General features: G+C 34.7%; 1 protein-coding gene across 18 annotated transcripts in view; it reads right to left on the reverse strand.

Annotated features, from left to right (window-relative positions):
* The window catches only part of RALGAPA1 (Ral GTPase activating protein catalytic alpha subunit 1), a 219,588-nt gene that overhangs the window by 154,031 nt on the left and 48,426 nt on the right, over nt 1–17,131 (reverse strand). For 11 of the 18 annotated variants that reach the window (XM_030813552.1, XM_030813506.1, XM_030813498.1 and 8 more), the window contains one exon: nt 2,480–2,620. The exons of the other annotated variants lie outside the window; for them this stretch is intronic. In XM_030813552.1, coding sequence (XP_030669412.1) covers nt 2,480–2,620 — 141 coding nt within the window. The remainder of the gene's footprint in view (nt 1–2,479; nt 2,621–17,131) is intronic. 18 annotated transcript variants of the gene reach the window in all.

A 17,131-nucleotide genomic window follows, 5' to 3' on the forward strand; every position in this document is an offset into this window, starting at 1 on the left:
TCTACACACCTATTTGCATCTCCTGGAAAGTATTCTAAATTTACGTATCAGCTTGAAAAATCCTGACTTCATTCACAATCAGGAAAGGAGGGATTTTGCTGCTATTTTAAAGTGACAGGTTCCTTGCCTCTTTCAAATTCTAAGAGAAAAAAAGATTTTTAATTCAAAATAACTGTAATTATGCTTTTATATTTTAAAGGTACACAAGCATAAAAAACTGGCAGCAAAAGCATCTGAAGCTGTCAATAAATTATCACTGGTTTTGGAGGATTATGTGTATTTTTGCATATGCTTTTCCATATAATCCATGTTTTCTAAAATGAACATTATTTTGATAATTGGATATAAAGTTTGTTTTGTTTCAGCGACTGATGTCTCAACACCATCTAAATCTTTAAATTTATCATAGAAGGCATATTACCCCAGACAGGGAAAAGGAATACAACAAATAAAATTGCCATTTAGATAATTCCTTTCCGACAGTGTTCATAAATGTTTAAATCATAAAATCATTAAAAAGGTAAACTTTCTGAATTATGTATTTACAGCAAAGCAAGAATTCTGAAATAGGAACTTCTCATCCTGGGTATGGCACCACTCTAAAATATTTCGAAAGGAACAACCTTATCTTTGTTTTAGCTATTCAAAAATGTTTTAGCTATTCAAAAATGTTTTAGCACTTAACATGAATATTTGCCAATATATTAAGTTGCAGATGAGAAATTCTGTAAATACCTTAAGATGTGGAGAAAAAAATAAATCTTTCTGACAGTTATTTTAAGACAGTAGCGGAATGTCTAATCCAATCAAACTTTTAAGAATTAGTGGCCAAGAGAATTCAAATTCTGTACTTAATATAAATAAATAAATAAATAAATAAATAAATAAATAAATAGAATAAAATAATGGAAGTGTTCAAAGCTCATTTTAATTTTTCTAAACATGTCAAGAATAGTTTGCATTAAATGCTCTAAGTGTGTCTTTTATAAAAGCTAGGAGCAAAAAATGTATCCAAGAGAAGTTTACAACAAACTCAGAGTTTCTTTTAGCTGTATCTAATTCAGTTTTAAGAACAGAAACATTGTTTGCCAACTTAAGTAACTAGATTATAATTTGATGTAAGCAACCAAAATCTGTGCTACTTACATAAGGAGGTACAGTGCTTAAATGGAGCACTAAAGAGACAAAAATATCCTAATTCTTTATTTGTAGCTAAGCATCATATGTAACAAAATTGTGTGCCATTTTCTACCATCTATTAAAATTTATATTATTACATTTACATATTTTTAAATCTTACTAATGTTCTGCACTGATAGCTTAAAATATTCAGGTTGCCTAATTTTACTGGTGTAAAATACATCCATTCATTCATCAATACTTACTGGATATTAAGGTTTGGATTGAGGCCAATTTTTCTATTATTGTCATCAATTAAACTAAAAAATCAACTCCAATTTCTTATAAACCATTTCCAATTAATTATATTATGGTTCCAAAGTTAACAAAACAAGTAGGTTTCTTTGAGCTAGCACAATTTGCACATTGTATCATTTTATTTATGCCAAAAAAATTTTTTTTAAACAAAACTGATCTACAGTGATGAACAGCAAAAAGTTGTATTTGTGTGGAGGGGAGGAGTGCGTGGTGATTGACTCAAAAAGGTCACTGGGAAACTTTTTGAGGTAGTGGAAGCATTCTATAATTTGTTTGTGGTGATGGTTTATAGGCGTGTGTACAATTTTCAAAAATCATTCAATTGAGTCTATGGATCTATGCATTTTATTACATGTTAATTAAAGCTTAATAAAAGAGCAGACCATCCCAGTACTGGGGACCAACGACCTCAGGCAGAACTGGAAAGCTAAGCAGGTTTTGAAGCTCCTTGGAAGTTAGGGCTTCACAGAATGCTTTAAAAATGAGTGAATCCTTAGAATTCTATATATGATTACATGTAATATAAATACAAAGATTTATTTCAAGGCAACTTTTAGATTATATACTTTTCCCAAATACTGATTGTCCTTACTTAGTTCCATTACTATAGATAATGCAGAATAAATTATTCAAGATTTACGATATTGTTAGTCAAAACAGTAGGAAATTAAAAGTCAATGCTCTGATTATCTTCCTAAGTCATCTTTTACAAGACATCTATTATATAAATATATACTACTACTTCTTTTAACCACCTGAGAGGAAGAAAAAAATCAAACATGAGCAAAAAAAAAATTGGCCATTTACAACAAAAAATACTGGACATTGGCACAGCACTAAACTTAGCACTTCCAGAATGAACTGCAAGGACAGCATTAGAGTTCAAATAACTCAAAATGTTGATTTCTCAATCACTTTCCCAGTTTCCCACACCTCCCCCAAAGAAATTAACTTTAAAGAGTTTATTTGATTAAGCAAAATTTGAAAGCAGAGGATTAAAAAGTGAAAAAGGTGGTGCAGAAATTAGCAGAGGTGGCACTACCTGAAAGCTCATCAGAAAGGGGAGTGAGAACAATATCAGGCAAGAAGGGTTTGGAAGTATGGATCAGAACAGGAGCACTTTTAGCGCTGCGTATATAGGCCGATGGCAGAGCACATTCACCAATGGATCGGCTTCTCATGGCTTTAAAAAAGGAAAAGAAAGAAGTGGGGAAGGAAAAAAGAAGAGTGACTATAATGAAAGGCTCGTGTCACAGAAAAAGCAGCAACAGAGAAAACTAAAAGGTACAAAGGAAGGAAACTATAAATTAAAACATTTCAGCACGGCAAATACTGGCAAGCTGTAAGAAAAGAAATCAGAGAACACACACAACATTTTGAATATAATTTTTTATATAAAGCAGAAAAATGCTATTATTATTAGCAGTTACAATGGAATAGCATTAAACAACAGCAGACACTTTAATTAGCGTTATGTTCTCAAAACCAAGGGTTGAGAAATTAACCGAATGGAAACATTGAAAATAACTCAATATTAATAGTTCAAAGAAACTTTTGGAACAATATTTGGGCATTTCTCTAGGCAATCCTGAGCCATTCTTCTTAATGAGGCTGAATTACAAGAACAAATCATTCCTACTTTCATACTCTTTACCAAATAAAGTTTTCCAAATCACTCACAGGTCTTAGAAATTTTTAGGTAATTCATAGTCAAAAGGATTTAATCTCATGTCTAGTATGTGTTTCTGGTAAGAGAATGCTAATCAAATCAGTATCTTTTATAATAAAGTATAAGGGTATAATTAAAATTTTTACATAGAAACATTTATAGAAAACAGAATTTGCAGAGCATGAAAAATTGAGTTCTTGATAAAAATAGATAATTTTGTGCTAATTCAAATCATAAACATAAAAACTTAAAAGTGTTTTCAAAGAAAGCTTTAAACTGGATTACTTTTTAAAAATTGCATTTGTAGTTGCATTTGATAATTTCTTAGGAGAGTCTCTAGTTCACAAAAATTAAAGATAAATTATAGTTCACTTAGAAATAAATAATCAAGTTTACACTTCCCAGAGATTTTTAAAAAAGCATTTATTTCAAGGATTCTTGATTAAGTTATAGGTATTGTTACACACGAATCAAGGACTTGAAAGAAACAATACTGCATAATATCCAGTGTAATAGTAATGGTGGCAAAATAAATAGTTTGAATATTAACATCAATTCAAATTGCTGAGTTTCCCTGATTACTGAACAGACTTGGTTCCCTGAAGTCTAAATTCCTTAGATTATCACACAACTCACACAAGGCCTTTACGACTTGCCTACAATCCACCACTCAGTAAGACTTTTCTTTTAGTGTCCTCCCATGCTGCCGCCACTCAGAATTTTATAATGTTCCTTAAAATTTTCATTCTCTTTCATCATCACATCACGACTTTGTATGTTGCTAATTTCCTTGGTCTCTTTTTCTTCCTGATATACTCCTTCATACTTGAAGTATCATCTCATCTGAAAAGCTTTTTTTTCTTTTTCTTTTTTTTTTCTTTTTTTGAGACACAGTCTTACCCTGTTGTCCAGGTGGGAGTACAGTGGTATGATCATAGCTTGCTGCAACCCTGAACTCCTGGGCTCAAGCCGATTCTCCCACCTTAGCCTCCAGAGTAGCTGGGACCACAGGCATGTGTCACTATGCTTGGCTAATTTTTTTCTTCTCTATTTTTAGTGGAAACAAGGTCTCGCTATGTTATCCAGGCTGGTGTCGAACTCCTGTGCTCAAGCGACCCTCTCACATTGGTCTCCCAAAGTACTGGGATTACATGAATAAATCACCATGGCCAGTCCCTGAGAGGTTTTTCTAACTCTCCCAAACAATGATTTACTGGCAACACAGCAATAAACAAAAACAAACAAGAATTCCCATTTTTGCAAAGCTTACAATCTATTTTTAGTGGACTGTATGTTTTTAGGTCAGCCTCCTCAACTTTTCGAATGCAAGAACCATATCCCCTGCTCTTTGAATCCCTACTCCCTACCACGTATAAGTGCAATGATTTTTTACTTTTACTGAATATCTATATCGGAGCAGGAGTCCAGCTTAACCATTTGAAAAACAATTTCAGGCTGTGAAGATACAGAGGAGAAAGTAAAAACAAACATTAACCAAAAACTAAATGCATTTCATAGTTTATAACTGGAAAAAGATAATCAAAGATTTAAAAAATGTATGAATGCCAGCAAAATTAAGGATTCTTTAAGAACAATCTGTAGGTAAAAAATATAGAAGCGTGGAATATGCTAAGATAATGGCAACAATTTGTCTTTAGTGTATGGCTTACCATGCTGTGTATTAAAGATCAAGTGTATTTTAAAAACAACCCATATACAAAATGTCAGAATCTCACCCTATTCCAGTTTTCCTGCTAGCTTCTTCCCTTCTTGAGAAAGTAACCAACAATTTTATAATCTAATTTGAAACAAAAGTTATGTTGACTCTAACACAATCACTCATTAAAATTGGTCAGAGCAAAGACACAAATACATATGCAAATCTTAAAGTGTTGTTACACAGAGGGTGAAATATCATCTATAGTTGTAATCACCTTTAATTTTAAAAAAATACATATATATATATATATATATATATATATATATTTTTTTTTTTTTTTTTTTTTTTTTTTTTGAGACGGAGTCTTGCTGTGTCACCCAGGCTGGAGTGCAGTGGTGCAATCCCCACTCACTGCAAGCTCTGCCTCCCGGTTTCATGCCATTCTCCTGCCTCAGCCTCCTGAGTAGCTGGGACTACAGGTACCCGCCACCACGCCAGGCTAATTTTTGTATTTTTAGTAGAGACAGGGTTTCACTGTGTTAGCCAGAATTTTCAAATATATTTTTTAAAAACCTGAATTGAGTTTTTGATTCTATAGATAAATTAAAGTTTTTCTTTTTTCCCCTAGGGGATAATTTCTGGGAAATAACAACTCCTTTTTTTCTTTTTTTCCCAACACAAACTTGAAGGAAGAGCTTGGGCATTTCCCTTGGAACTTTTTCCATATTTGCAGTGGAATAAATCTGTGTTGTGATTCTGAATGAATTCTTTAAAAATGTACCCCTTGGCTGGTGTGGTAGCTCACACCCGTAATCCCAGCACTTTGGGAGGCCAAGGTAGGAGGATGGCTTGAGCCCAAGAGTTCGAGACCTGCCTGGGCAACTGAGGGAGACCCCATCTCTACAAAAAACTAAAACTAAAACATTAGCTGGGTGTGGTGGTGCCTCCCTCTGGTCCCAGCTACTCCGATGGCTTGAGGTGAGAGGATCACTTGAGCCCAGGAGGTCAAGGCTACAATGAGCCATGTTTGTGCCACTGTACTCCAGCCTGGGCAACAGAGTAGGACTCTGCCTCAAAAACAAATTTAAAAACCCTAAAAAATGGAGCAAAAATGTATTTTTTGTTGTTGTTTTTGTTTTAACTAAAAACTCTTGAGTCTTCAGGCATACCTAGAAGTCTGTCAAGGGCTTCACAGCTATGTAACCCTCACTATAGAAAATTATTTACAATGAATTAGCTATTGAGATCTTTTGGGATTTACTAACCTAAACACTTAGTTACTGACATTTCTATTAGCACATACATTCCTAAGACCATACATCAGTGATCATAAATCTATAATATGCTTAATGGGCAGTATGAAAAATATAACATCAAAAAGTAAAAACAGATTTTCAAATTATGAGCATGACAATTTTTGAAGGCTTCCTATCTTTTCCCCTCTCAAAAAAAAATGCATTCCCATAAATTCACCTTGGACCATACAGACTATATAAAAAAACTGTAACTTGCACTGTAGAGTTTCCGTATAGCATAAGAAATTCATGGACCGCAAATGTGATGGATCCTTAACAGCATACAAATACAAAAAATAAATATGAGGAAGGCAACTCCAGAATTTTCTCATTTCCAAAATATTATACATTTTCCTCCTTATTTATTAAAATTCACATTATTTATACATTCCTATCCATTGGGAGAAATACTTGTTACAGTCCCTAAATGTAGGCCTATTATCATAATACACATAAATGAAAAGCAAAATCTGAAAACAAAACAGTGATATATATGCTCCAAAAGTTGAACACCAGGTCCTAAATCATAAATGCAAGCAAGTTACATTGCTTATGAGTATGTTCAAAAATAATTCTTTTTTTATTTTTACTTTTATTTTTTAATAATTCTTAAATTCATTGCAATCTCTCTTAATATTTGTTAGCATAAGCAAAACCACAGACACACTCTCCACATTTTTTATATTTTAAACTTAACTATTAATAACAAAATTTATCTTAAAGCCATCTTGAGTATTCTGAGATAAAAAGATTATATCATGCTTAATATCTTTTAAATGCAGGTAAGTTCCCTTTATGTTTATTAAGTGAAAAATAATGAATAAATTCTCCTAGACTTTCAAAGAAAAAACAAAAAAATCTCTTACAATTTCTATCTGAAAATTCTAGAAAGCCACCAGTAAAATAAGTCTTTGAAACATTATGTGACAAAACTGTTACTTTGCAAATTTCAACACAGACTATACTAGTGTCTTCATGAATTGTAAGGACATAAGGTCCTTACATCAGTTTAGATCACCAGTATAAAGAAAGCTGTTTAAGTTAGTCAGAAAAAGTTAAATATTCTATCACTCTATCAGGTATTTCAAAGTCATAGGAAAAAATACAGTTTTAACACGAGAGGAATCAGGTTTGTTATTAAAGGAAATACTTCATAAAAGAGAAATGTAAATCAATGTCAGAAATACAATTTGTTTTTCCCAATGCAAGTCAAAAGTAAATAAATGGAAAATGACACAAACTAAAAAATGAATTAAAAATTTTACAGATAAATCTGTGGTTATTTCAAATGTCCAAATTATTTTCTATTCCAAAAAATACATCTTTTTAAAGAATATACATTTTTCAAAAACAGTTTTAGGTTTACAGATAAAAAATGAGTGTCAACTACAAAGAGTTTCCATATATCCCTTTCCCCCTCCCTACCAGTTTCCCCAATTATTAACATCTTGTATTAGCATGGTACATTTGCTGCAATTAACAGGCTCATATTGATACAGTATTGCTAAAGTCCATAGTTTACATTAGGGATCACTGTTTATGTAGTACCTTCTATGGGTTTTGAGAAAGTATAGTGACACATATATACCATTACAAGTACCATACAGAATAGTTTCAAATCTTTATTCTCTGTGCTTGCTTCTACCTATTCATCCCTTCTTCTAGCCCCACCCCCCCATTCCTAGTGCCTGGAAACCAGTCATCTTTTTACTGTTGACAAAAGTTTGCCTTTTCCACAATGTCATATATTTGAAATCATACAGTATGTAGCCTTTTCAGATTAGCTTCTTTTACTCAGCAATACTCATTCAGTTTCTTCATGTTTTTTTTTTCATGGTCTGAAAGCTCATTTCTTTTTATCATGGAATAATATTCCATTTTATGGATGTACAACAGTTTGTCTATTCACCTATTGAAGAGTATCTTGGACAATTACAACTAAAGCTGCTATAAATATTCATGTGCAGATGTTTGCGTGGACATGTTTTCACCTTATATAGGTAAATACAAAGAGTGCTATGGTTGGATCCTACAGTAAGACTATGTTTAGGTTTGAAAGAAACTACCTGTCTCCCAGTGTGATGATATAATTTTGTATCTCCACCACCAGTGAGAGTTCCCATTGCTACACTTCCCTGCCAGCATTTGGTGTTGTCAGTGTTTTGGATTTTAGCCATTCTTTTAGGTGTGTAGTGGTATCTTGTCTTAATTTGCAATGGTCTAATGACATACGATGTTGAGCATCTTTTCATATGCTTATTTGCCACCTCTGTATCTTCTTTGGTGAGGTGTTTGTTCACATCTTTTGCCCATTTTTCAGGTTGTTCTCTTCCTGTTGAATATTAAGAGTTCTTTGTATATTTTAGAACCAGTCCTTTATCAGGTATGTGTTTTGCAGATTTTCTCCCAATCTGTGACTTGTCATTTCATTCCCTTAACAATGTCTCTCACAAAGCAGAAGTTTTAAATTTAATAAAGTCCAACTTAGCAATTTTTTTCATGAATTTTATTGTTGGTGTTGTATTATAAAACTCATTGCCAAACCCAAGCTGTCCTAGACTTTCTCCTATGTTTTCTTCTAGGTGTTTTATACTTTTGTATATTATATTTAGGTCTATGATCTGTTTGAGTTAATTTTTGTGAAAGATGTAAGGTCTGTGTCTAGATTCATCTTTTTTTGGCATGTGGATGTCCAATTGTTACCGCACCATGTTGAAAAGACCATCCTTTCTCCATTGAATTGCCTTTGCTCTTTTGTGAAAGATCAGTGGACTCTAGTTGTGTGGGTCTTTCTGGAATCTCTATTTTATTCCATCTATTTGTCTATTCTGTCACCCATACCATACTTTCTTGATTACTATAGTAAATTTTGAAGTCACGTTCTGTCCCTTCTCTGAATTCATTCTTTTCCTTCAATATTGTGTTGACTCTTCTGGCTCTTTTGCCTTTCCTTTTTTTTTTTTTTTTTCCTGTTACAAGATCTTGCTGTGATACCCAGGCTAGAGAGTGCAGGGGCACAATCATGGCTCACTGCAGCCTTGACCTCCTGAACTTAAGCAATCCTCCCATCTCAGGTTCCCAAGTAGCTGGGAGTACAGGCACATGACACCACATCCAACTAGTTTTTTGAATTTTTTGTAGACACAGGTTTTGCCATGTTGCTCATGCTCTGCCTTTCTATATAAATTTTAGATTCTGTCTGTCAATATCCACAAAATAACTTGTTAAGAACAAAATCAACTGAGATTGTGTTGAATCTACAGATAAAGTAGGGAAAAAATGACATCTTGCCAATAGCGAGTTTTTCTATCCATGTACATGAATTAGACCTCTCAACTTATTTAGATATTCTTTGATTTCTTTCATCAAAGTTTCATAGTTTTCCTCATATAGATCTTGTAAATATTTTGCTAGATTTATATCTAATTGTTTTGGAGATTTTTGGTGCCAGTGTAAATGGTACTGTGCTTTCAGTTTCAAGTTCCAGTTGTTCATTGCTGGTATGGAGGGAGCAAGTGACTTTTATATATTAATCTGGCATCCTATAACCTTGCTATAATTGCTTATTAGTTTCAGGAGGTTGTCACTTTGAAATTTTCCACATAAATAATCATGTCATGTACAAAGATAGCTTTATTTATTTCTTCTCAATCTGTAGACCTTTTATTTCCTTTTCCTGTCTTACAGGAATAGTGAGATATCCTTGTCTTGTTGTGGATCTCAGCAGAATAAAACCTAGTTTCTCACCATTAAGTACGATGCTAGAGGTAGGCTGACCTGTGTTTTTGTTTTTTAATAGATTTATCAAGTTGAGGAAGTTCTCCTTATTCCTACTTTGCTGAGAGTTTTTATCCTAAATGGGTGTTGGATTTTGCCGAGTGTTTTTTCTGCATCTATTGATGTGATCATATGGCTTTTCTTCATTAGCCTGTTGATGAGATGAATTGCATTAGGGTAATGCAGTACTCCTCGAAAGAATTAGGAAGTATTCCTTCTGCTTCTATTTTCTGAGAAAAATTGTGGAGAATTACTTCTTTCTTAAATATTCGGTAGACTTCACCATCTGGGCCTGGTGCTTTCTAATTTGGAAGGTTGTTAGTCATTGATTCAATTTCATTAATACATATCAGGCTGTTCAGATTATCTAGTTCTTCTTGTATGAGTTTTGGTAGATTGTACCTTTCAAGTAATTGGTCTATTTCTTTTAGGTTATCAAATTTAATTCTTTTATCAGTAAATTAAAGGATCATAAAAACAGACACATAGACCAATGGAACAGAACAGAGAACCCAGAAATAAATCTACACGTCTACAGTGAACTCATTTTCAAGAAAAATGCCAAGAACATACACTGGGGAAAGGACAGTATCTTCAATAAATGGTGCTGGGATAACTGGATATCCATAGGCAGAAGAATGAAACTAGATCCCTATCGTTCTCCATATAGAGAAATCAAATAAAAATGGATTAAAGATTTAAATCTAAGATCTCAAACTATGACATTATTGAAAGAAAACTTTGGGGAAAATCTCCAGGACAATGAAGCGGGCAAAGACTTCTTAAATAATATCCATAGGCAACCAAAGCAAAAATGGACAAATGAGATGACATCATGTTAAAAACCTTCTACACAGCAAAGTAAATCGTCAACAAAGTAAAGAGACGACCGACAGAATGGGAAAACATATTTGCAAAGTATCCATCTGACAAGGGATTAATAACTAGAATACACAAGGAGCTCAAACAACTCTACAGGAAAAAATTAATAATCCAATTAAAAATGGACCAAAAGATCGATAGACATTTCTCAAGAGAAGACATACGAATGACAAACAGGTATGCGAAAAGGTGCTCTACATCACTGATAATCAGAGAAATGCAAATCAAAACTACAATGAGATATCCCACCCCAGCTAAAATGGCTTTTATCCAAAAGACAGGCAATAACAAATGCTGGCCAGGATGTGAAGAAAAGGGAGCCCTCACATACTGTTGGTAAGAATGTAAATTAGTACAACCACTATAGAGAACAGTTTGGAGATTTCTCAAAAAACTAGAAATAGGGCTACCAATCCAGCAATCCCACTCCTGGGTATACACCCAAAGAAAAGAAATCAGTTTATCAAAGAGATATCTGCACTCCCATGTTTATTGCAACACTATTCACAATAGCCAAGATATGGAAGCAACCTAAGTGTCCATCAACAGATGAATAGATAAAGGATATGTGGTATATATACACAATGAAGTATTATTCAACCCTAAAAAAGAATGAGATCCTGACATGAGGTCATTATGTTAAGTGAAATAAGCCAGGCACAGAAACACAAACATCACATGCTCTCACTTATCTGTGGGAGCTAAAAATTAAAACAATTGAAATCATGGAGATAGAGAGCAGAAGGATAGTTACTACAGGCTCGGAGGAAGTATAGTGGGGGAAAGGGTAAGTGCAGATGGTTAATGGGTACGAAAAAAATTAGAATGAATAAGACCTAGTATTTGCTAGTACAACAGGGTGACTATAGCAAAAAATAATTTAATTGTATATTTAAAAATAACTAAAAGAATATAATTGGATGGTTTGAAACACAAAGAATAAATGTTTGAGGTAATGAATACCCCATTTACACTGATGTGATTAGTACACATTGCACTCTTGTATCAAAATATCTCAGGTACCCCATAAATACATATACCTACTATATACCCACAAAAATTAAAAATAAAACAAATAATAAAAGGATCAATGGTAATGGTTCTTCTTTCATTTCTGGTATTAATAACTGATATCTTCTTTTTTTCTTATTTAACTTAGCTAGAGATTTATTGGTTTTGTTGATATTTTCTAAGACCCAACTTTCGGTTTTGTTGATTTTTCTCTAGTGATTTCCTACTTTCAACTTCCCTGTTTTCTGCTCTAATTCTTATTATTTCTTTTCTTCTACTTACTTTGGATTTTTTTTTTCTAGTTTCCTACAGTGGAAGCTTAGATTACTGGTTTTAGATCTTTCTTCTTTAGTAATATATATTTTCAATACTGTACATTTTCCTCTAAGCACAGCTTTCACTGCTCACAAATTTTGATGTTATATTTTCATTTAGTTCAAAATATTCTACAATTTATCTTGAAACATCTTTGAGCTGTGCGTTATTTAGAAGTGTGTCGTTTAATCTCCAAGTATTTTAGAGTTTTCCAACTTTTTCCGTCATTGATTTATAGTTAAATCCATTGCAGTCAGAAGGTATATTTTGTATGATTTCTATTCCTTTTAGTTTGTTAAGGCATGTTTTATGACCCAGAATGTGGTCTTGGTGAATGTTTCGCATGAGTTTGAGAAGAATGAGTATAATCTCTGCTGGATTAAGCAATTTATAGATGTCATAATTAGATCCAGTTGACTGACAGTGCTATTCATTTCATTTATGTCCTCACTGATTTTCTGCCTGCTGGATCTGTCAATTACTGATAGAAAGATGTTAAATATCCAACCACAGTACCACTACTTCTTCTATTTCTCTGGGCAGGTTTATCTGTTTTTGCCTCATGTATTTTGATATCCTGTTGTTAGTGAACACACGTTAAGGATTATTATGTCTTCTTGGAGAATTAATCATCTTTTTTTTTTCTTTGAAATGGAGTCTTGCTCTGTTGCCCAGGCTGGAGTACAGTGGCATGATCTCAGCTCACTGCAACCTCTGCCTCCTGGGCTCAAGCAATTCTCCTGTCTCCCGAGTAGCTGGGACAATGGGCATGTGCCAACCAGCCCGGCTAATTTTTTGTATTTCTAGTAGAGACAGGGTTTCACCATGTTGGCTAGGCTGGTCTCAAACTCCTGACCTCAGGTGATCTACCCTCCTTGGCCTCCCAAAGTGCTGGGATTACAGGCGTGAGCCACTATGCCTGGCTAGAATTAATCATCTTTATGTAATACCCCTCATTATTCTTGATAATTCTCCTTGCTCTAAAGTCTGCTTTGTCTGAAATTAACATAGTCATGCACTGCATAATGATGTTTCGGTCACCAACAGACTGCATGTATGATGGTGGTCCTTATGGATTATAAAACTCTAATTTTACTGTAGATTTTATAATACTCTTTTAGCTGTAGAGATTATAACTTTATTTTTACTGCACCATTTCTATGTTTAGATATGCTTACACAAATATTTACCATTGTATTATAATTGCCTACAATATTCGGTACAGTTACATGTTGCACAGGTTTGCAGCCTAGAAGCAATAGGCTACACCATACAGCCTAGGTATGTAGTAGACTATGTCACCTAGGTTTCTGTAATACACTCTATGATGTTCGCACACTGAAGAAATCACCTACTGATGCATGTCTCAGAATATATCCCCATTTGTTAAATGACACGACTGCATAATTAGTTTCACTTTCTTTTGATTAATGTTAGCATAGTATATCTTTTGCCATCTCTTCATTTTTAATCTGTCTAATCTATGTATCTTTATATTTTAAAGGGACTTCTTATAGTCAACATATAGTTGAGGCTTGTTCTTTTATCTGTTGAGACAGTCTTTGTCTTTTAATTGGTTTATTTAGACAGCTAATGTTTAAAGTGATTATTGCTATAGTTAACACTGTACCACATTTGTTCCTGTTCTCTATTCAGTGCCCTTCTTTTTTGTATTCCACTCTTTACTGCCTCCTCTGGTTCTGAGTATTTTATATGATTCTATTTTTCTCCCCTCCTAGCATATGAATTACACTACATTTTAAAAAAACCTTTTTAGTGGTTGCCCCTGAGTTTGCAATATGTATTAACAACTAATCCAAGTCTTCTTTTTCTTAAGACAGGGTCACATTCTGTCACCCAAGTGGGAGTGCGGTGGCATAATCTCAGCTCACTGCAGTGTCAACTTCCTGGGCTCAAGCGATCCTCCTACCTTGGCCTCCTGAGGAGCCGGGAGTACAGGTGCGAGCCACCACACCTGAATAATTTTTCAATTTTTTTGTAGAGACAGAGTTTCACCATGTTGCCTAGGCTGGTCTTGAACTGGGCTCAAGCAACCCCAGCCACCTGGCCTCTCACCTGAACTCCAACCACCCTGGCCTCTCAAAGTGCTGTAATTACAGGCATGAGCCACTGTACCCCACCCAAGTCCTCTTTTTAAAACAATGCTGTACCACTTTCCAGCTAGACATACTTAAAAGGATTCCCAATTCCTCATTCTCATCCCTTAAAATACTGCTGTCAATCATTTCACCATCCACAAGCTATAATCACCTAATATATTTTCGGTTTGTTTAACAAATCATTAGCTGTTAGATTAATTAAGAATAAAAAAGGCTGGGCGCGGTGGCTCACGCCTATAATCCCAACACTTTGGAAGGCCAAGGTGGGTGGATCACTTGAGGTCACGAGTTTGAGACTAGCCTGGCCAACATGGTGAAACACCATCTCTACTAAAAATACAAAAATTAGCTGGGCATGGTGGTGCACACCTGTAATCCTAGCTACTCAGGAGGCTGAGGCAGGAAAATTGCTTGAACCTGGGAGGCGGAGGTTGCAATGAGCCCAGATCACGCCACTGCACTCCAGCCTGGGTGACACAGCATGTCTTAAAAAAAAAAAAAAAAAAAAGAAAGAAAGAAAAAGAAAATATTTTATTTTATTTTACTTTCTTTTTCTTTTCCAGTGTTGGTGGTAAGTAAATATTTTACTTTCATTCATTAATTCTCTAACACTCTTCCATTATTTATGTAGTTTCTGACCTCTATCACTTTCATTCTTTATAAATAATTTCTTTTAACATTTCTTGCAAAGCAAGTATACTGGCAACAAATTATCTCCATCTTTGTTCATCTGACAGTCTTTATTTCCCCTTCATTTTTAAATTTGTTATATTTATTATTTTTCTTAGACTGGATCTTGCTCTGTCAGCCAGGCTGGAGGGCAGTGGTGCAATCATAGCTGACTGTGGCTTCAAACTCTTGGGCTCAAGCAATCCTCTCACTTCTTTCTCCTGAGAAGCTATGACTACAGGCACGCGCCACTGCACCCAGCGCATTTTAAAAATTTTTGTAGAGACAGGGTCTCACTATGTTGCTCAGGCTAGCCTCAAACTCCTGGCCTCAAGCAATCCTCCCACCACCTCAGTCTAAAGTGCTAAGATTACAAAGTGCTAAGATTACAGGCGTGAGTCAATGCACCCATGTCCTTCACTTTTGAAGGACAAATAAGCTGGATGTAAAACTCAGGTTGGTTAATTTTCTTCTCTCACTTCCTTAATAAATGAAGCCTAGTAATGTGGAAAGTAGAGAGCAAAGGAGAAAGGAATAAAATGAGATTGGAAAAGTGGGCAGAGGCCTAATCATGCAGGGCCTTATAAAAATCATGGTAAGATTTTCAATTTTATCCCAAGAGCAATAAAAGACCACTGAAAAATATAAGCAAATAAGTTACATCAATTTGAAATTATTCTTAATATCACTATGACAAGAAGGTAGAAAACGGATCTGGAGGTTGTAAAAACTGATGCAGGGAAGTTAGGAAACTCTTGCAGCAATGTAGACGTAATGGTGTACTGGACCAAGATAGCAGCAGTGAAAATGTAAAGAAGTGAAGAAAGGTGAGAGATACTTAGCTCAAGATACAATCATCAGGATATGATGATTCAATCAGAGTTTGGGGATATAGGAGAGAGAGAAGAGTTGAAGCTAACTCCCAGACTTCTAGCTTGAGCAACTTGGTTATTCTCTATCCCCACTGTTTGTCCTTCAACCCTGGTCCTGACTTTACATTAATAAAGCTACCCACATCAGGTTCCATTAGTGTCTTCTTAAACTCACAGTACTCAATATTTCCAAATTAATCTCTAAAAACAGTTTTATCAGGTTACTCCCCTTCTCAATGACGAGGAGGAATCTAGTTTTTTGTGTTTACAGGATTATTCAGTAGTTCTTTTTCATCTTTTACATGCAATAAGCAAAAGGGAAAAGTGAGAAATTATACCAGAAAAATCCATTAAAATAAATCAGATTGGTCCCAATACTATAGTAATACTAGAGCATATGGACATGAATTTGTCAGTCTCAGAAGGTCATGAACTTCTTGAGAATAGGAAATAAACTGCACTTTAGACTAAAAATGATTTTGGCAACAAGTATATAAAATTGATGTGAGCGGGCCAGGCGCGGTGGCTCATGCCTATAATCCCAGCATTTTCGGAGGCCCAGGCGGGTGGACTGCTTGAGGCCAGGAGTTCGAGGCCAGCCTGGCCAACGTGGTGAAATCCCATCTCTACTAAAAAACAAAAATTAGCCAGGCGTGGTGGCAGGCGCCTGTAATCCCTGCTACTCAGGAAGCTGAGGCAGGAGAATCGCTTGAACCTAGGAGGCAGAGGTTGCAGTGAGCTGAGATCATGCCACTGCACTCCAGCCTGGGTGACAGAGCAAGACTCCGTCTCAAAAAAAAAAAAAAAAATTGATGAGAGCAGCCACTCTTCAAGTCTCTTGGATATATACCTGTGAATGGGATTGCTGGGTCATATAATTTTAACTTTAAAGGAAATGATTTCCAGAGTGTTTTTCAAAGTAGCTGTACCATTTTACATTCCCACTAGCAATATATAAGGATTCCAATTTCTCCACATCCTCACCAACACTTAATATTCGTATTTTGATAAACAATAGCCATCCTAGTGGGTGGGTGTAAAGTGGCATCTTACTGTGATTTTCATTTGCATTTCTCTGATAGCTAGTGTTTTTGAGCATGTGCTTATTGGCCATTTGCATATCTTCTTTAGAGAAATGTCCATTGAAATCCTTTGTCCATTTTTAATTGGGTTGTCTTTTTACCTTATATTTTTAAAGTCTAAAGCTAATGCAATAACACCAGCTCTCTACCTCACCCTGAACAAGATAAGGATTTGAGAATATTTATACTGTCACCAAACTCTTCCTGAACTATATATTATGAATGACCAGTATTTAAATTCTACCCTTCATTTTAATTCCAGAATTACTATATTCAGATAATATTTCTTTAGATTTACCTACACATTTACCACTTTCTTTGATAATTTATCCTTCTTGCATC

This window comes from Nomascus leucogenys, chromosome 1a, assembly GCF_006542625.1.
Source record: "Nomascus leucogenys isolate Asia chromosome 1a, Asia_NLE_v1, whole genome shotgun sequence".
NCBI lineage: Eukaryota > Metazoa > Chordata > Mammalia > Primates > Hylobatidae > Nomascus > Nomascus leucogenys.